Source organism: Talaromyces proteolyticus (assembly GCF_021365285.1).
Source record: "Talaromyces proteolyticus strain PMI_201 chromosome Unknown BGW36scaffold_2, whole genome shotgun sequence".
In the NCBI taxonomy this organism is placed as follows: domain Eukaryota; kingdom Fungi; phylum Ascomycota; class Eurotiomycetes; order Eurotiales; family Trichocomaceae; genus Talaromyces; species Talaromyces proteolyticus.
The window spans coordinates 2,328,361-2,348,376 of record NW_025764278.1 but is presented as its reverse complement, the minus strand read 5'-3'; the positions used below and the strand labels follow the sequence as shown (position 1 = coordinate 2,348,376).

General features: G+C 46.7%; 7 protein-coding genes across 7 annotated transcripts; 2 read left to right on the top strand and 5 right to left on the bottom strand.

The window, feature by feature from the left end:
• Positions 1 to 64: 64 nt before the first annotated feature.
• On the bottom strand, positions 65 to 1,944 carry BGW36DRAFT_288497 (G-protein alpha subunit-domain-containing protein; the record flags this gene model as incomplete). The annotated part of the gene is made up of 3 exons (XM_046210577.1): positions 65 to 656; positions 725 to 1,693; positions 1,784 to 1,944. 3 exons carry the CDS (start codon positions 1,942 to 1,944, stop codon positions 65 to 67), a joined length of 1,722 nt encoding a protein of 573 aa, XP_046076929.1.
• Positions 1,945 to 2,182: 238 nt separating this feature from the next.
• On the bottom strand, positions 2,183 to 3,238 carry BGW36DRAFT_287896 (nucleoside phosphorylase domain-containing protein; the record flags this gene model as incomplete). The annotated part of the gene is made up of 1 exon (XM_046210536.1): positions 2,183 to 3,238. The coding sequence occupies one exon, from the start codon at positions 3,236 to 3,238 to the stop codon at positions 2,183 to 2,185; it is 1,056 nt and encodes a 351-aa protein (XP_046076928.1).
• A 261-nt stretch (positions 3,239 to 3,499) lies between these two features.
• On the bottom strand, positions 3,500 to 4,980 carry BGW36DRAFT_93739 (uncharacterized protein). Its single transcript, XM_046222711.1, has 2 exons — positions 4,361 to 4,980; positions 3,500 to 4,316 (listed from the first exon to the last, which is right to left on the bottom strand). The coding sequence occupies exons 1-2, from the start codon at positions 4,865 to 4,867 to the stop codon at positions 3,894 to 3,896; spliced, it is 930 nt and encodes a 309-aa protein (XP_046076927.1). The 5' UTR covers positions 4,868 to 4,980; the 3' UTR covers positions 3,500 to 3,893.
• Positions 4,981 to 5,347: 367 nt separating this feature from the next.
• Positions 5,348 to 7,042, top strand: BGW36DRAFT_355303 (pyridoxal phosphate-dependent transferase; the record flags this gene model as incomplete). The annotated part of the gene is made up of 2 exons (XM_046213631.1): positions 5,348 to 5,446; positions 5,495 to 7,042. 2 exons carry the CDS (start codon positions 5,348 to 5,350, stop codon positions 7,040 to 7,042), a joined length of 1,647 nt encoding a protein of 548 aa, XP_046076926.1.
• Positions 7,043 to 7,769: 727 nt separating this feature from the next.
• Positions 7,770 to 11,512, top strand: BGW36DRAFT_444464 (uncharacterized protein; the record flags this gene model as incomplete). Its single annotated transcript, XM_046221642.1, has 3 exons — positions 7,770 to 7,935; positions 7,996 to 8,046; positions 8,103 to 11,512. The coding sequence occupies 3 exons, from the start codon at positions 7,770 to 7,772 to the stop codon at positions 11,510 to 11,512; spliced, it is 3,627 nt and encodes a 1,208-aa protein (XP_046076925.1).
• A 991-nt stretch (positions 11,513 to 12,503) lies between these two features.
• BGW36DRAFT_423449 (Vps54-like protein-domain-containing protein) lies at positions 12,504 to 15,946 on the bottom strand (the record flags this gene model as incomplete). Its single annotated transcript, XM_046219835.1, has 3 exons — positions 12,504 to 12,663; positions 12,713 to 15,500; positions 15,553 to 15,946. 3 exons carry the CDS (start codon positions 15,944 to 15,946, stop codon positions 12,504 to 12,506), a joined length of 3,342 nt encoding a protein of 1,113 aa, XP_046076924.1.
• Positions 15,947 to 16,338: 392 nt separating this feature from the next.
• Positions 16,339 to 19,187, bottom strand: BGW36DRAFT_355300 (uncharacterized protein; the record flags this gene model as incomplete). Its single annotated transcript, XM_046213630.1, has 5 exons — positions 16,339 to 17,547; positions 17,616 to 17,845; positions 17,913 to 18,021; positions 18,100 to 18,367; positions 18,418 to 19,187. The coding sequence occupies 5 exons, from the start codon at positions 19,185 to 19,187 to the stop codon at positions 16,339 to 16,341; spliced, it is 2,586 nt and encodes an 861-aa protein (XP_046076923.1).
• Positions 19,188 to 20,016: the final 829 nt, after the last annotated feature.

The following is a 20,016-nucleotide window of genomic DNA, read 5'->3' as shown; positions in this document are numbered from 1 at the left end:
ACCAAGCATATTGGCTCTAGCTCTATTGATGAACGAAGATTCGATGATAAATGGTCGGTCACATTCACGACTTCTTCCTTGGCAGGGCGTATGAGAGCACAAGCCTCCCGAACTCTTCTGGATCTCGTAGGCTGGTGAACTTCACAGGAACATTCCTATGTGTCTTAAGAGAAATGGCCAAAAACGCATCACGAAGATAGATCATGACATCTTTTAGGCTATGGGGATCCCCACTAAAGGGAATTGGACATTCGATCACGGATCTGTCGAATGGAATGGTACCTAATTTTCGTTCTAACTTGTCAATCTTGTGTATGAACAAGACAATATTGGCCTTAGCAGTCAAGCGGGCGTTGCACAAGCTTTCAAACAGAACAAGATCCTCCTCTATACGGTTCATATCGTCTGCCTCAGGCGATACTTGGTCGTAAGAACCTGCATCGACAAAATACAGTATCGTTGTGGCCTTGTCCAAAATGTCGCCCCACTTTCTCCTTTCCGAACGCGAACCGCCAGGATCGCAGATTATTACCTCTACCGGACCATTGGTATATCGCGATAGGGCAATACCGGTGGATGTGGTATAAACCCACATGCTGTCCTGAAAACTGGGTATATATTCGGGATTTGTTATACGATCTGTCGAATCGAAGAAGCTAAATTGTGAGTGAAGATCATAGATTAGTTGGATTCATCTTCTCAGTATAGTGATGGAAGTACGTACTATTCAGCACCGTCTGAAAAACTGGAAAGGGTCTCCTTATCGAGAAGACCTGAATCCTTCAAAGCATCCCATAGAGCTCTGGCTGAATGATTTTCATCTGAACTCACTCCTTGTTCGCCGAGAGGCCAGAGGCGCTTGAGACTTTGAGCTAGGGACAGGTTGTGCTCGTCCGGTAAGGTCATGTTAGCCGCCCAGAGATTCTTTATTTGCTCATTGACTTCGGCCAAGATGGTAAACTTCTCCGATACCTGTCCTAGCTCACTGTCAATACCTAAGAGGAGGTTTATAGCCTTGACTGCGGTACTTTTTCCGCTCCTAGAGGAACCAGCTAATAACACTCTAGAATGCAAGGTTTCAGTTGCCGTTTCTTGAGGCAATGGGGCTTTAGCGGACTGAATACGTGACTGACGTCTGAACCATACATTGGACAGCTGTTGTATACCAAGCCTCTCAGTTTGTCTTCCCATTTGTCTCTGAATGGAAGTTGTCGTGGTTACCCAATTCTGCGGTCTAATAGAAGATCTCGTGGAACCTGGGTCAGACTTGATAGAGTTTGCTCTCTGTCTCTGGCTTTCGCTCACACTGGCAGCAGAAAAGAGATGTTTCTTATTGTTATCGACATCGATACGACGCCAGTCTCTAGTCTCCTGGTCAGTCATTATGGAGAACCCGTCGTCGGCTGAGGCTTCGATTTCGTTGTATACCCATTGCTGGGTAACAGTCACCCTCAAGGCCTGTTCCATGGTCGACATTGCCGCCGAGCGATAGACTCTCGAGCTAAATAAATCCGGATCGAATGAAAAATTGGCATCTATTCGATCGAGGTTCTCAGCGACGCTGCTCTTCTTGGTAATTTCGGATTCTGAATCTCGCAGCCATAATAAAGAAGAGGTATAATCTTTGACCTGATTGAAAACACTCCGGTTCTCAGCCCTCCGCAGGAAATTACTCTGTTCGATAACCGATTTACTAGTTGTTAATCCATCGTTAGCGTCGCACAGCAACATCTATGTATCACCAAAAGGAAGTGGGTAGATGAGAGCGTTCGGAAGTACTTACCACTGCATTGCTGTGAGAAGAAGGTTCAAGGCATTGACTTGAGTATTCAAGAGGGACTGAAACTCTGTAATGTCATTCTCACTCAACACAAACCGGGTCTTGCTCTGCACTGTCAATTGATCCCGCTGGTATTTTGCCAGTCGCTCATCAAGGACAGACATGACCGCATCACAACAGTCAAGGGATTGGGCGACATCTTTGGAGAGCTGTGAATCTTGTGCAATTCCGCCACATGGGAGAAGATCTAGGAGTTGATTGATCTGGGCGAGAGCAGCCTTCAGCGTACTCAGTTGCCCGATAAGAAGTTTTATTTTAAGACTGACACTCTTATAACGGCGTTGCAAATCGGCCAAAACGGTGATGCTTCGGGAAACCATATCTAAAAGGCCTAGTATTGAGCTACTGGCATTGATCGTAGATATCGCGTCCATCTCGGATGGAGCTGCGGCACGCTGATTCATCGGAACCGCTGATGAAGATCATATTAGTCTGACGTATATTTATATAGATAGATAGAGGCTGTGTCGGCATACTTTTCGGATAAATCTGATACAAAACCGCCTTAGCATAGGCTGCAGCCATGGCCGCTGCATATGGTTGCCATTCTTTGCTTTTATGATCATCCCCATAATCACAAACTCCTCGGATCACACCAACCGGGATATGGTTCATAGTCCCAGCGGCTTCCATTTCCAGGCCGATAACATTGTATCTGTCTCGCAACTCATTTCTCTTCTGAGGATTTTTAATTAATTTCTCACCCGACCCAATAGAACCGTACCATACGCGCGCACGTCTGGAGTCCGGGCGCCGCTCTCGATTAACTAAATTCTCAATCCCATATTCATCGACTTCGTACAGTTTATCTCGATCCTGCCCTGGATCAATAAACGTGCCATTCGCGTGTTCCTTGTGTTTAATGGTGTCATAAAATGGAAGACAGATATCTATATCATTAGGCGACTCCAGCTTAATGTTACCGATTGCCGCCCTGACAATACTTTCTGTTGTGGCTAACATATGTCCACAACGCAATGGCTGAAATCCATCTTTAGTCTCTTTACCCAGATCGTATGCGATAAGGCCTGCGCTCTCACCGTCCGGGAGTCCCACAAGCACATCGCCGAGACGAATATCACGATAGGGAGTTTGTGAGAAATTAGGAAGGCCAGCCGCAACACCAACTAGGAGCCCAAAGCGTATATTCGGAAAGAATGTTTTTATTTGGCTCGCGAGCGCAGCGGCTGAGCTTGTGCCGTACACCTGCCCACTTGGTAAAGTTGCAAGGATGACATTATGTCCGTTGATATCACCAGCATGGAACAAATAGTCATAGCCATAACTCCATGGAAATTGGCCCATGTGGCGGTTATCCAACATATGCAAGGCCGCTCGGGCTTCAATTTCCAGCGGGGCGATCCAGGCGACCGTATAGAGATCTGGGTCGAGCTCCATTGAGGGTTATTATTTAGGTTCCGGAGCAGAACCATAAATTCTATATTCCAAATCTCATAAAATAGCTTCGATGAGACGTTTGTTAGCCGTCTATACTGGCGAGGCGCACTTCGGCTGCGGGGTCGAAACAGCTAAGCCACTTCTTCAGCCTTGTCTTAGTGCGAAGCTATTTCGTGATGAAGAACCCGTCATTGTCGTGGATGGTAAATGGGTAGCTTTCGCTTCATGGAGTACGACTTTTGAGAATATCGACAAACTTTTCGAATTTAAAATCACGGTTGAGTGAACGAAGGGGGTACGGAAAGGATCCCATTTTGATGTAGACTTTGCTTGGGTGATGTATGATGATCTAAAATGTGTACTTTGGACGGAGGTACCTTAGCATCAATAACAAAGTAAAGACCTGGTGCTAGGGTTGTGATTACACTCCCAAGTACTCAAGCCTCCTTCGTCTGTGGCGACCGACTCAAACTAGGTTTATTCGTACTATATTAATAGCAGGAAATGCCTGAATCGTGAGTAAAAGTTGTGTACTTATATTGCTCAGCATTACAAGGTCGCTCTTGAGTTTATCTCTCAGCTCGAAGATTCAATAAGCGATAACTACCTGTATGGCTCAATCAATAATCACAGAGTAAGTCTAGTAAAGATAGTATTACTTTCCAGCCAGTCTCTCCAGCTCTTTTTTCTTCATCTCAGCCTGTGCAAGCAGCCGCTCGGGAACCACATCCTCTCGCCCGCCAACAATCCTCCACCCGCGAAGCTGATCGACCCCCAATGCCTGAAGTGTCTTTTGCTCAACCATGCTGTACTGTCTCGGATCCTCGCGGTCGAAATTGAACGGTTCCTTCAGAGAAACAGGCGGATTCGTAATGATGCGCGGGATCCGTAGACTGTTGATAGATGCTGAGTGAACCATCAGTGGATGCATCAAGACGACGTCACCGGCATTCCCGGTCATTTCACGAAAGTCATGACATTGTTGGATCAGTCCAGAGTAGAATCCGTCATTGTTATCAGGCGGGGGCTTCTGGCCTCGCGGCACCATACGGGGCGAAACACCTTCGGGATGATCGTGCTAGTACTGTTAATTAAGTTCATACACTGTAGATAAAAGCTCACCAGATACTTTGCCAGCAGTGGAATGGCATCAGGACTGATCATCGTGCCGCCCGCATGTTCTACTATATCGTTGAATAATGGAATAACAAGCAACCCCTGTTCTCGCGAGTCGAGGAAATGAATAAAAAAGTCCCCATCGACATGCCATCCATGCAATCCCTTCGGCTCCGGCCACTTCCCTTCCCACTCCTTCGTACCCAAGTTGACAATCAATGCATCGTTCCAAGTGGCAGACCATTCAGCTATGCGCTCTTCGCCGCCAAGCAGCTCGCATATCCCCGCCCATGCCTTGGGAGCAAACGTCTTGACATGCTCGTAGCGGTGCGACGGCATGTGGATTCGCTCTGATGTCCAGGTTTCTTTATCGGTGGGTGAGTAGCCCAGGCGTGTCCATACATCTGACGTCCATTCGGCTGCTTTTTCGCGGGAGAAGCAGTTGGTGAGACGGACGTAGCCATGCTTCATGAAGTGGTCTTTTTCAGCCTGGGTGAGAGCGTAATTTGACATTTTGCCGGACCTGATTCTTAATGCGCAGTCGATTAGCCCTTATATGATAGTCGGAGCGAGAAGCTGTAATTGTCCTTGGATAGAGTCGCTGATTAAATAGAACTGCAAAAAGCATCCGCGGAATGTCGGAAGACGAATCCCCCCACAAGGTTCCTTTCTTACTCATCCCGAGATCCAATTTCAATCGTCTCTATTATTGGTACATCTGAATCACATATCACGTGTATATTATTATTGCTATATACGTTTGAAACGAAGATGGAGATATGGTCAAGGCAAACAGCACAGCAAACGCGACAATATGTATCTTGCCGACCGCCCGCGGTTTCGCAAGGCAGGCCATGTCGAGTGTTTGCCTCTACAACATCATCTCTCAGGCCGTCTATTTTTCGAAAAATATGCCTCTCTGCGGTATGAAAACGGATGGAACTATATTGACAAGTTGAAGTTCACTAAATATTTACTGCTTACTTGCGGATGATGTCTCTTCCTAAGTCTACGACTGAGGTTCCTTTAACAGAAATCACAGAAGCCGTCAATCAAGACGAGGAACGATGTCCATCACTTGAAAGGCGCAGGGTGAGCTCCTGCCAATACCGAAATCTTCATCTGCTAACGATACGCTAGTTGATCGATGAACTGGTCAAGAAACTAGACCTACCTCAAGGCTATACTGGACTACTCAACATTGATCCAATGTTATTAGGAGAAGTGAAAGAATTCGTCCTCAACAACCTCAGTAAACATACCAATTTGGACGCGTCTGACATCGTTTTCAGAGTCATCGACATATATTGCGTGCGGCTTTATGGTCTCTTTTTCCATTCCTCAAAAAGCCACGTTATAGTCAGTCATTGGCACCATACAGGTCTAGGCATTTCACGACGTTTAGCAGAATACTTGACTCCACATGTTTCTGACGCTTTGCCCTTTGATTCTTATGACGATACTATTATTATTGACGACCACCTCCTACAAAAACCGACGTATTTGCTCGAAGCACCACCAAGCCTTGTCATTAAGGAGCGGATTATCTCGCTCCTAAAACGTGTTCCTGCCTCCAAAGCACCGGCGACTTCAATCTCACCAATACGAGCTCTGACTGGAGACAGAATCGTTCCTTCGAGTAGCACAAACGACGTTTATCTTTTTCCTACTGGAACAGCTGCCCAGTACCGATTCCATCAATATCTCAGCAATTCCAACTACCACGAATACAGCTCAGTCGCGTTTGGAAAGGTGTCTCGAGGTGTTCTTGATATATTGCGTCGGAACGGCAACCGAGACAAGCATTTCCCACAAGGTGACGACAAAGACCTGCTAAACCTGGAAGAGTTCTGCAAGTCTGAAGCTGCCGCGGATCGTAGGGTTCAGGCTTTATACGCCGAATTCCCCTCTGCTTCCAGTCTCATCAGCGCTAGGCTGGAGAATCTCAGAAAGCTCGCGGATAAATATGAGTTCGTTTTTGTCATCAGCGACCTTTTTGGAAGCTTCGCGAATGTTGATATCATGGCTACTGCGGACGTCCTCTTAACATCGTTAACGGGAAGTTTCAGCGGCTATACAGATGTTACAGGAGGCAGTCTGGTGCTGAATGCTGACAGTCGAGCTGCTTATCGAAAACTGAAGCCGTTAATGCAGCGCAGTTGGCACAACGAGTTGTTTGCTGGAGATGCAGTTGTACTGGCGAATAACAGCCATAATTATTTGCATCGATCGGCTATTTTGAATCAAAATGCTGAGTCTGTCGCGTCTTTTTTGCAAAGCAAGGTACATGATTCGAAGACTAGTGTGATGAAAGTCAATTACCCGAAGTTCAGCGAAGCTCGAAGTTCTCATGAGATGTATATGCGAGATCAAACGGGTCGTTTGGATCCTGGATATGGCTGGTTTCTTACCCTTGATCTCGCTGGGGCGGATCATGCGGTTGCGTTCTATGAGTCCTTGAGGGGGCGATTCGGAGTACACGTAAATACTGGGGTAGTATATGTGGCCCTTTGTGATGAGACAGAATTCGAATATCCTTATGAGAAAGGTACAGAGGATCAAGGACGGGGTGGCAACAGGATATGTATAGTAATTGGCATGGAGAACATAGACGAGCTAGTTGATTCGTTCAAACAGGCCCTCGATGTGGCTGATACTATTAAGACTGCAAATAAATTAGCCATATAATCACTTCCATCGAGAGATGATAATAGAGATAGATTACCTGATTCCTGTCAAATAACATCGTGCTAAAGTCGAGAATTGACCCTAATTTGACTTCTGTAGGTAATTTCCAAAACTTAGATTCACCATAGCAAACACTATCAGGGTTAACCAGTCGTCTTGGAATTCATCAAGATATTTGGTGAATAGCTATCATATAATAGACAGTTTATACAAGGGGATTCATCTAAGCTTGCCTGCCAGTCGCGGTGTCAACCCCGACGCTCTTTTTGGGCAGAATGTTCCTCTGCGCGAACATTGACAAACACATGGTATGTGCGGAGATTCCCAATAATCTTCTGTGTCTTTTGTCATATATTTTCTCTTAAGATTTACCAACCGTTTTTCCCTCATGGGTTCTTCTTTTCTAGAAGAAATACATATCAGATAGTCTGCTGCCGAAACAGACATCCAATATCGCAAGTCTCTTCTTTCATAACCGCTATTGCCCCTCTAATATCGATTTCCGTCAAATTTCACTTGTAATCTCTTTCATAACATGTCTACTACCTCCATGACACTATCTATACCGTCTCGCCGTGGCTGGGATCGGTTTAGAACACCCTCTCGCGTTTGCTTTCGCCTCTTCATACGCCGTTGCTACCACTATCTGTCTTTGTATTAATCTCTATCTCCTCAGATCTCTCTCTTTCAAATAAATTTCTACCACGCACCACATAGGTTATCTATTATGCTGGAACCTGCTCATCTCAGGAGGGCCTCTTGGTTCCATCCAGTGGGAAACACAACACCTGTGTGCCTGACACAGACAATCCCCCCTGATCAGAATGCCACTGTGCTTATGTTGGGGTGTGGGGATATAAGAAATGTGCTGTTTACAATATACTCAGATCTGAGTTGAGTTCACCTTCATCATTATCATTAGTTTATCATGTTGACAATACTGATAATAACAGATAACCGTCGCATCGACTTTACATGCTGCGATATTGAATATGAGATTATTGGTCAGTATACAAGTGACCTGGTTCTCGATAAGAACTTGCTTTTCTGATTGCAACAGCGCGCAATGTCATGCTCTACACGCTTCTCTTACATAAAAACAATAGCGAAGTCTATAAAAACATCTTCAGCATCTACTACGACGTCATGATCAACGACGCCGCCTTGAAAATGCTACGTTGGCAAGCCAGACGCTTATGCCAGATTGCTTCGTCAGCACAGGGTTGGAACGCAAGCCCGTATGCGAAATACATTCGTTTTCTCGACGGACCCACACTTTGGAATTGCCTACAGATGTGGAAAACCTACTGCACGAGTCCGATCAATGGAAACAAGTATTTGGAGGTACAGAACGGGCTTCGACGGGGCATCGCCACAGCACAAGATCTACAATCCTTTTTCGTTGAGGATCGCAAGTCATATTATGGGATCAAGGCTACGGCGCCGGTATCTTTATATACGACTGAGGTAATGGCGCTTCGATACGGCTATTACTGGCATCGAGGCACCACAAAGCTCAGTGATCCACCCTCAACGCCGTTGAGAAAGGGGCGTGTCCATATGAACCCAATGTTTGCGACGGGGCGACCAGAGCTGTTGATGCACTACGGTACCGATCCTTACAGTTCAATGCACAGTTCAATCGCATTTATGTCGTTGACAAAGAATTCACCGCTTGAGCCTATCGGAGCGAGTAACTTTGATCGACTGTACGATGCCGCGTTTACTCAATTCAAGGCCTATGCGGAGGTGTTCCGAGCGAACAGCCACAATATCTCTATTCGTGTTGCAAGTGCCGATGCAATCGCCTTTTGTCATGCGCTCCAGCGTTTTGCAAACTTGGGAGACCCCAAGAATTCAGGATGGTATCGCCGTGGTTGGGGGTTTGAGCCTATGACGCTGGGGTATATGAGACCTGGAGATCATGCGTCGTTTGATGTCATTGATACCTCCAATCTAGCGGATCATATTGGCTGCTTGAACCTGATTTCTGCTGCTTCTCCCTTGCTCAGGCCAAGCCACACATCGACTTTACGAGTTGAGACGGCCATCATTCGCGACAGGCAAGGTCCAGAAAGCGGTACTGATATTCTGGGAGGCCACTTTGCTGCTATGTCGTCTATATTTAGTCTGAATTGTATACAGTTTTGGACGCAGAATAGTAACACGCCTATCTTCCCTGAGCACATACTTGCAGATCTCCCTAGAAGCGACTTTTATAGCCAATCTGTGTACTGTCGTTACGCCATCGAGTGGCGGCATATGGGAGTTGAGAATAAGTTGAGGATGGAAGAAGAGGACCTGGCGCAGCTCATTGCGGCAGTTTATGCGCAGATGTTTGGTGATGAGGATCCCGAGAGCTTTAAGCCTCGAAGACACAGGTACCAGCAGTACACTCGCGCTAGCTTCGCGGCCGTTGTGGGTGCAATTAAGAAGGCTGTCCAGTTCTCAGACTGGGATGAGATTCTTCAAGACTTGATGGATATTATCAAGGAGAATAACACGCTTGATGCTAGGTACAAGGAGGATTTGTACTTGCAACTACACCTTCAAGGTTTGTACACAGAAGAACGCTTTCGTCCTCTTGTCTCCTTCTTGGATAATTTCCAGGAGATGACTGGGTTAATGTCTGAATGGACCTATATTCCATCCACCGTCTGTTTAACTATGGTCATTCCAAGGGGAAATCTAAGCTATTTAGAAGAACATTTCCCATCGACAGCTCTCATTGGGCAGATATGTTTAATGACTAAAAATATCTACAACCTCTCAAAGTATGATTGCTTTCAGAGCGTGCAGCTGTGTTTCGGTACCGTCAATGCAATAGGGAAGTGCTTCACTGATGAATACACTGTTAATGTGGACGCCGATCGTACCGGCAAAAGCTGGGAGGGAACCAGCGATCTCGTTGCTTCTGTCATCATCCCGAGTTGGAAACTGCTCGAGCATCCTGGTTTGGATTTTGACGTTGCTTTTGCTCTTCGAGAAACGACAGACTCTCAGGAGGCACTGAAGAAGGAATTTGGAAGAGACATGATCATTTTCCGTGACCGTGTTAGCGGAGAAAGCGTCTTCCTAACTGGACAGCAGCCTCACATGTCTGGGACGATGTGGGTTCCAAATTTGAATCCAGTCGCGAGTCATTCGAACCCACCGATTCAGTTCCAACCGCGCTACTATGAAAGGGACCTGACTGGGAATCATGATTATTTTCGGCCAGATCTGGATACTTCTATTGAAACCCCGGCACGTACGCTAGTGAACGACACGCCCATCTTGGTTAAATGCATTTCTGCATTTCAACACATCATACAAGCGCCAGGGTGGAATTCTGGGGAAAAGACTGAAGTCGAACTCTTCCTCCCCATGCCAGTGATCAGCGAGATATCCAGCTCTGAGCCTATACGTCCAGTGTGTGGAAAGCTGACATATTCGGCATACATGTCTACTGTAGAATGGCTGTTCAAGCAGCCCAACACGTTATTCCCAGTGTTCTTGGACCAGGGGAAGCCAATTTTACAAAATCTACATTACATCAACCTCGACAAACTGCCTATTTTGAGCCTGTCACAGAATTACAACTATGCATGGCTTCAAGACCATATCACGTCCACCATGTCCTACAAAGAACAAGTCGCCAATCACAAAAAGTCCCTGCAAAAACGCCGTGCTCTCTGCGACGTGCGAGTGCGCTTCAAAAACTCACTTTTCCATATCTTCCAAGTCTTCCTCCAATACCGTCCTGCGCGCGTTCCATTTGTCATTTCCAACAAGACAGAGGGTCTAGTATATTTAATCTGCCCATCCAACCTTCGTCTCGACCTATCCAACAAAACAATCGTTCTCGACTGCATTGTCGCCCATCTCAACAAACAAAGCCTGCCATACCTCCGTCCCTGGCTCGAAGGCCCCTCAGCCCGAGAATTCGAACGGATAAAAGTCAGAGACGACGAGCTGCTGATATGGAAACACACTCTCCCCGCCTTTGCCGAGCGCTGTCGCACTTGGTGCCATACGGCAGATTGTGAGTACCAATCCGTAAAGAAAATCCCGCCGTCGACGGAAATAATGCAGCCCGGGGCGTTTTGTTCCTGCGCATACGCGTTTTCACGAGATTCGAGCTATGATTTGGGTGATGAGCAGATATGGTCGTGTGTACGGCCCCATGCGGTGCGCGTGGCATTGACACTTCCCTTCCCATTCCCGTTTGGGCCAGCGAATGTCGGCTCGGATGTTGAGATGTGGGAGAAGTGCGTTAAGCCGAGGATGGCGAAGCATCCCATGCACGGGAAAGCAAGGGATGTTAGATGGTGTCTTTCCTGTGGGCGAACAGAGGATAAGGAGAAGGTCGAGTTGGAGGTGTGTGGTGGTTGTAAGAAGGTGTGGTATTGTTCGGAGATATGTGTTCATTGGGATTGGTACTACGGGGGTCATAAATTGTCCTGTCGTCGATTGAGGAAATCGTCTTGAGTGGAGCACTGATGTTGGATGTAGTCTCGTTGCATATCGGGCAAGGGTGGTGTATTGGTTTCGGTGTTGTGCTCTAATTATTGAAGTGGAATAATAAGCGCAATTTACTAAGATTTTAGAAATGGCCAATAGTAGGTTATGAACTAAATATAGTCTAGTAAAAGTACATGTAGATGGCAATCTGGGTGAAAAAATTGGTTCAATAACCTCAACAAGATCTAAAGCTTTCGGTCCAACACGCTTTCCTCCATTATTTACTCCATATATATTTAATTATTAAGGATAAATATTGAATATTCAAACATGTATCTTCAAGTTACCCTATTAATGAAATTATTACCTTATAAGAATTCATTATAATATTGATAGATAAGATGATATAAGCTAAAAGTGGATTTATAAGGGCTTTAAGGAGACCTAACATATATTAGGAAATATACGAGTAGATTAGTGATAGTTGCCCTTTGGCTTAGCCGCTGGGTGTTAACAAATTGTGCGTGTGTGTATGTTTGTGTGTGTATAATATAAACTGTATGTCTAGTAGGCGTGATGCATCTCTACGCAGAGCATCAGCGGGTGCTGGAGGGGGACTTTCCATCTAGTGTTCCTTAAGTTCCCTGACACTACTGCCTGTACTAAGTACTGAGGGCCATGCCCAGCATCCTGGCGGCCTTTTGTGATCAAGGTAAGGAAAATGATCTAGATAGACGCGGCTGTATGTTGTATGAGGCTTGCAGATTCCGAGGCGGATCCTTGCTCCTACTCGCTTGAGCCACAAAACCTCAAGTCTATCTTCACTCAGTCAAATGCCCAATATGCTTGGATTCCCCAGCAAAGGAATTGTTCCACATCCAGGCTCGAACGCTACTAGCACACAGTCTACAAGATATCATACAATGCTGTCGGTACACCGCTTCAGCCTCACCCAGTACCATTCGTCTCTCCCGCCGTGCTTTCAGACCGGGAAGCTTCGTTGGGTGCAGCCCGCAACTCACGCGGGTATGTCCTCACCAGATGGCGCACTCGTGCTGGTCTTTGACCGGGATGCGACCTGCTTCGCCTTGACAATATTAATCAAGTGCGCGCCGAGCTCTTCTCCGCCGTCAATCTTGCCAAGCTTTGCTCCGAGCAGCTCCGCGTCTCGCAGAAGTCTGCACATTGGTTAGCTAGCAACGACATGTTCTCGAGGAAGATGCTCACCTCGCTTGCCCGGCCTCGGTCCGTATCGCCGCGCTTTCGAATGCCTTGCTCCATTGCTCCTTGTAGCTCACAAAGACCCGTCCGACGATCATCCTCACGTTCAACGCCGGTAGATACTTGTTCAGCACTCGGTGTAGCGTGAGCGCCTCCTTTGTGAGCGTCTCCATGTGTGGGCTGACGTTCCTCTGCACCTCGTCTTCATCGTCCCACTTGACCTTCTCCATCTCTCTGGTGCAAACGGTCGCGCGAAAACTCATTATGTCGACGAGCTTGTCATGGATAGCGGACTGATGGTCCTGGAGCAGGCGCTTCAGCCGGTCGTATTCTGCCATGCTGGAGCCTGTGATGGACGGTCGACGACGGACACACTCGCGCACGTAGGGTATCAGAGCAATGAAGAAGGATAGTGACTGCGAGGCAAGGGCAAGGTGCTTCGTATTGATATTGGTCAGCCCAGCTGTTATTTTAGCACCGGCACCGAGAATAAGCTGTTGTGCGCGAGAGTTGTACAGTTTGAGATAGTCAAGTAGGATCGTCGAGATGTCGTTGGCCATGCCGGGGACCGATGCCAGAAGGACTGTGTATTGCTCTATGCCGCGAAGCGCAAATACTGCCGAATCGACGAGAATAAACTTCTCCTCCTCGATGACCGCTAGTGCCAGGGCTTTCTTGTCTTGTTTAGCAGCATTCGTAGGCTCCGCAGGGGTGAGGTTTGTCTGTAAATTCCGTTCACCTGCTTCCAGGCTTACGGTACTAGCGTCCGTATAACCGAGCCATGCCGGGGGGTCACTGTTCATGGACTGGACAATGTGCGCCAGAATCAATGCGTCCTGGGGCTTGAAGTCGATGCGCTCCCACTTCTCAGACTCCATCCTTTGCACCAGCTTTTGCTTTTCCACTTCGTGCAGACGAGGGATAAAGTCGTGGATTTGGTTGTTCACGACGCCTTTGAGCGCCGCTCCAGAGTATCCAGAGACTGCCTCGCATTCATTGACAAACAGGCGATTCAGTGTGAAGTAGCGTAGGAAATCGGTCAATCCAAGGCGAACCGTTTGCTCGGTTCTGACTCGCAGCACCTTTGTCACCTCTGATTGTGCCTTGTCCACTGCCTGTTCGAGGAGGTTCGACATGTCAAGGGCCAGAGTCATCTCTTCCTGCAAATTACATCCCGTCGAAAGGCTTGGGGAACGGATCGCCGGATTGCCCATGCTTCCCGGGCTTTGGACGGGCGTGAGTACGTTGCTTGGAGTATTCTTCATGCCACTTGTGATATCGAGGAGAACCTTGACCTGTACGCGAAGCCTCCGTAATGCTTCGCCTATCCCGCAGTAGACCTTGACGAAGAACACTTCGGCGTCCTCGGGACTGAGAGCACGCAAGTTGCGAGACAAAATGTTCGACTTTTCCTGCAGGGTCGGACGTCGACCGCTGGATGCAGATGCGACAGACTCATTATCGTCGTCGGTAGAGCTCGGCAGGTGCTGGCGGATAAGAGACTTCATCTCTCCGATGACAGCTTCGCGAAATGTGGTGCTTGCTGCAGCTAGATACTGCGACTGGCCAAGTCCCTGCAGGACAGGGATGAGTTCTTCGCGCAGCTTTTTTGCAGTCCTCATGGACGCAGGTGTCGATGAGGAGACATCCGTCACGCCTTGTACGCGTTTTGCGGTATCCGTCCAGCGCGCCAGAGTGTCTCTGGGCGGTACGCCGGACACATGTCGGCGCAGGTCGCACAAAAGGACGTTCAGCAATCGGGCTTCATAACCTTTCCCGATTCGTAGGCGAAGCTGGTCGATGCCTCGCAACGATCCTCCAAGAACGTGCAGTCGGCGTAGATCGGTAAGCCTGATGGATGGGTTCGGCAGAAGCCAATGCAACTCGCCGCCAATTTTCGGATCCAGTGTTTCGGATGCAAGCTGTTCGACGTACGAGATATGTTTTATGGCCGTCTCCAGCTGCCCAGAGTTTACGAGTTCCTCGCAATGACTAGCGCCGCTAAGAACACATCGAAGCTGTTCGGTAGCCTCGCCCAGCTTTCTCAGATTGTCCCGTCTTCGCTTCATGCTGCTGATCTCGAAACCGGGCACTACCATATTTTTGTTCAAATCCGCGAGGTCATCCCTCAGCTTCTGGATCTTTACGACAGAGTCAGCCGCCTCGATCTGGAGTTCACGAAGAGAGCCGATCGCGGCGAAAAAGGAGGCTGACAATTGCGAAATGGAAAATATCAAATGAATCTCTACAGTGTCCATGTACCACAATAACTTCTCTTGCAATATGGCATTAGTAGTAAGCGTCTTCCTAGCAGGCAGCTGGTTACCATTTGCAGCAGTACCATTCGCGCCGTTGCCACGGTCTCCGATGGTGGACAGTGGCTGCTTTACAACCTCCGCATGCTCACTGACAACATCGAAAGTGCGCGGATTCTCGAGGCGAAAGTTTTCATCGAAATAAACAGAGGGAATCATAGACAGCGGTGCAGGCGCAAGCTGGCTGCGCTTCGAAGCGCTCGTCTTCCGCCTTCCGCATGGTGCAAGTTCGTCGTCTTTGGCAGCGGAGATGTCTTGACGAGACACTGGTGCGCCGCCGTCTTCGGACTCGAGCTTCGTGCGTTGGAGAGCATCAAAGAGACTTCCGACCTCACTGAGGTAGTCTTCAAAGGCCGAGGGTTCGACATCGAGGATAGTGGTGAGAGTGACAGGAGGTATATCTCGGGAAGTTGGCGGTTTCTGCGAGGTCGAATGGATCGCGGCCCGTAATATCGGCGGTTGTAGGAGTGTAGATATCGCTTACAAAATCGTCAATACAGCTTCAGGCATTGTGTCTATGAGCTTGCCCACCATTCTGACCCGACTCTGCTACCGTGCCCCTGCTCCTTCGACTATGAGAGGCGTTATCCAGCGACACACTAATCGAGCTAGGGTTTGTTGCGCTCGCATTCGAAACCCTTGTCGCTGGCGGTCGAGGACTTCGCGACCACCAGTCGTGGCCGGGAAATGGGTCTTCCGCCCTTGGCGACGGTGAACCCGCTGGTGACTTGCCGCCTGAGGGGGTTGCCATGATCGCGCAGCGGTGTGTAGGGTTACGAGCGGAGGGGCTTGGGAATTGGTAAGGTGTACGGGCACGATCGTGGTTCAGCAGTTGTACTACTTTTGACGAAACGGTGTGGACTTGGCCTGTGCGGGTAGGAGCGTTCTCGATGTTGAATATACAGCTAAGCGCCGACGGTTTCATATTGGTCGAATCACTTCATGATTGGATATTGGAAGAGATATCATTTATACTATTTATAATAGCTAATAGCTGTATGGTATTATTTTAATATTATATAGTTAAAGTTTACTTTTTATTATCTCAGAATAATTCTTTATACAGATTCACACTATCATAGTGAGCTTCATACAACTAGCTAGCCTAATAGAATCAAGGAAGCACATTCGATAAGGCAAATTCATGATTATAGACAACTATTAATACAATTTACTATACAAATGATAGGCCTATATTCTTGATACCGTCAGAAAGCCCTATTTTCTAGATTCTAAATATATATTGTGTTTTTTCATAGATTTATTTATTGTTAAGATATTTAATAATAAATATATTTCTCTTAAAATAGAAAAGTTCTAAAAAAGAAAATTCAGACCTCCAACTGGCCCTCCGACTGATTCCCGAACTGATCCTGCATTGATTCTTACCTTCATTCTTCGCTTCAACACTCCATTCAGACCCTTGTTTCTGCTTTGACCTTTGGGGTTTCCCATGCTTCCCCCCATTCCATTAGTGTCGCCGTTTCCTTCTTGTTCGACTTTTTGGACATCTTCCAAAATCTTTTTTTCGCTTTCAAATTTTCCCGTCATACCTTCCGCCTCAATAGTGTAGTCATCTCCTCCGTTGCTGTAAGCTATCTCAAGAGATACATTTTGTTGGCGATTGGTTTCATCTTCTATTTCATCAGTCTCGTCGCCTTCGCTAATCATCACATCGTCGATCCCGCTGCATACAGTCTGGGAATTCTCTGCTTGTTTGTTGTGTGTCTCTTGAGATATCTTTGTTTTACCATCAACATTGAGCACTGGGGTTTCCATTGTACCAGTTTCGTAAGGTCCTCGGCCATATGGTTGTATCTCGTTTGATATTTTATCTTTAATTTCAACGTAACCTGGTCTGCCTTCTCTCCCAATGTTCTCCAAGCTCTTGCTATTCTTTCGTATCTGTTCGAAAATCTCCTGTAGATTACGCTTCGTTTCGTCCGGTATTTCTTTGACACCTTTTCTGGAGAAATACAAACTCTCGGACTTCAGGTACGGATTACAGAGGAGTCTGCTCCAAGTAATCCCTTCCATCGCTCGATAGTTTTTGACAGATTTAGGATTGTGGATTTCCCAGTTCCCACAAGCCGTGCGTGTAAAATTGCCGCCGAAATTTGTCGGATAATCTGGAGAATTGTCACTTTTCTCCACGGACAATCTTGCTTCTTCGCTGTTTCTTTGATCGCGGTTTCCATACCGAGTCTGAATGCTTGCCACCCTTCCGAAGAAGCTTGTGTATTCTAAGTGGATTATGTTCTCCCGGTAAATTTTGATAGATAAGAGGCTCGTTTTTTCTGGAAAGTCTGTGATCTCTAGGAACTTTCTGGGCGCTGGGCAGTTTGTGTTCACTATGTCATTTGTGTTTCCTGGAAGGGTTGCTTTTGCATACTCCCACCATATTTGACCATGATCAAGGTCGAGAGCGTCAAAAGAGAGACCACTGGGGAGTCGCCAGCTAGGAATCCCGGTGATTTCGACATGTGTGGCTTCGAGCTTACACCTTTTTGAGAAATTGGGGAATTCCTATTTCATTGTCAGCGTCCATTGGTATTTCGTACATTATCAAGTTAAGAAGGGATTCGTATACTTACCCTCACCGCAAGTTTTGCTTGATCAGCAGATCTGAATATCACTCCGAAAGAGTGAGTTACCATACCAGTGTCGGCTTGATTTTCAACTTCAGGAGTGTCTGATATGTGGGCTGTAATCTTCGTGTTCTTTTCCCTAGAAGCATATTCCACAAACCCCTTTATTTCATCAACATAAGCGCTCCTATAAATCTCATTATCGGCTGGATTCGACATGACCAAGCGGCATGTTCCTGCACGAGAATCCCAAGTCAGCTTCTAAACTCGATACAACTGGATCTGAAGAAAAAAGGCTCTTACTTTTCCCATTAGCTCGATCAACTCGCAGCCTACGCTTTTCATAACCTGCTTGCATAGCAAATCCTTTTGCCCTAGCTTTGACTAGGAATTTCTCTGCATCTGAAATTTTCTATTTCATTTTTTTTTAGCAACATGATACTATGCATTTCCAGCTTTGATACAAGGCAAGAATGGAAGGGAGGCTTACTTTGTATTGAATCCACGCCGTGCGCAGTTCTTTATGTCTCCCTGGCCCTTTCCTTATCCCCGGTGCTATATTAATATCAGGAGTAATTTTCCATGCATTTCTCCAACTCCGATCCTGTTCATAAACTTTGCTGCAATTATCTGTGCAATGCTCTCTGCAGCTCACTGCACAACGGGCGCTGCACGCCTTTTTGCATCGTTTACCATCGTATTGGAACATTTCAACGAGTTGATCCTTTAGCTGCCGATTTGAGAGCTGATTTGGTAAGCTGTGACGTTATTGTTAGCATTATTCTCAGCATGTACGCAGTAAACCTACTCTCCGACGAAAACTTTCGCCTCAGGATCGCGATTGTGAATTAGGGTCTGTCGAGAAGGGCTGTAATTGGGCGATTTCCCCGAATGAATTTGATATTGAGCCGAATCTGAATATGTTGGTATTCGTGGAGAATAAGAGGGCAGCCAACTCGGTCCGCGGTTTGAAAAGCTTCCCATCGGGTGCCCATATTGAAAAGAAATTGGAGGATCTGGACGGAGAGGGTTGTGGTCGGCTGCATTCCCCGGATACATTTGATACTGAGCCGGATCTGAATATCCTGAAATCTGTGGAGGATAAAAAAGGGAAATTGGGCCATCATTTGAATAATTTCCCACTGGGGGCTCGTGTGGAAAAGGAAATGAAGGAAGCGAAGACATATAATGCCAATCCTGCTGGGGATATTGATGCCATGGATTGCTAGGCGGAGGAACTGGATTTTCATGATAGAGTATTGCTGGTTGATATCTAGTTGGAGTAGCGCACCGGTATTCCATGTGGTATTGGTAGTCACTAACAGGCCATGTTGGCTCAGGAGGGTAGTTTAGAGTGGGGTGGCCTTGAGGAGAGTGACCTTGCAGGCATTGTTCTTCAGGGGATTGTTGACAGAAGTGTTTCTCAGAAGGCGATAGTTCCTCAGGAGATGATTCCTCGGGGGATTCCTCCTCAGGGGAATGGTCCTCAGTGGGATAATCCTCCGAGGAATGGCCTATCGGGGAGTACTCCTCAGGGGAGCTCTTTTGGGAGGCGAAAGGCTGTACTTCAGGATTCATTTTGATCAGCAAGCAATGTGGTCAATGGTGTTGAATAGCAGCAAGTAGTAGGAACAGAGCTATAGAAAGAGTTATTAAAAGGAGAAAAGGAAATAAGAGCAGTATAGTAAGCCATATTTATTAAGTATGGCGTATTGAACAACTACTTTTCCTATTTAAGAAGCTATTTCTACTCTTGTCTATGTAAGGCTGCGAGCCCAGCTGCCTGTTCAGATATGATATTTCCACGGTTATATTGATTGATAATGGATGCCTAGGTTTATACAAAGTCTACATAGTCGAGAATAAATACCACTAATTATTGAACAATATTGATGGTACCTTATCCGCGTACGTACCATGGGAGGGCGCAGTAGGCCGCCATTGACCCCGGGTTGATTGTCGCTTAAATGGGGAAAGTAGATATAAATAATAAATATGGTGGTCATGTTGAGAATTATTGTTTATTAGGTTGAAATTCATTATTTTGGATGTAGTCATTGGTTCAGGTTGCTGCCTTGAATATTGAGGCGATGATTTCATCACTACGCCCTTACCATCTCCTATGTAGTACGTAGGTAACCAAGACTAACGGGAAATCATCCAAGGCGTTTCTGTCTCTAAGTAGACAAATTTGAGTGCCTTCGTAGTGTTTTTAATCTGACTGTTAATGTACACGTGCAGAATTATAGCACTATGTAGCAAAACTTTGACGAAACTTGAACAAGTCTAAGTTCTTGGCTGAGACGGTACCGAACTATTCATTAATTTAATAATCTGTTTTAGTCTTTACACAGCCAGTTGGTCTGCCTGAGGTATTCGGTCACGTGTAGAGCAGACGCTCTTCGTA

Coding starts and splice junctions, on each gene's coding strand:
- BGW36DRAFT_93739 (XM_046222711.1), bottom strand. CDS start 4,867: ATGTCAAATTACGCTCTCACCCAGGCTGAAAAAGACCACTTCATGAAG. Junction 4,317..4,360: donor CACTGCTGGCAAAGTATCTG/GTGAGCTTTTAT, acceptor TAACAGTACTAG/CACGATCATCCCGAAGGTGT.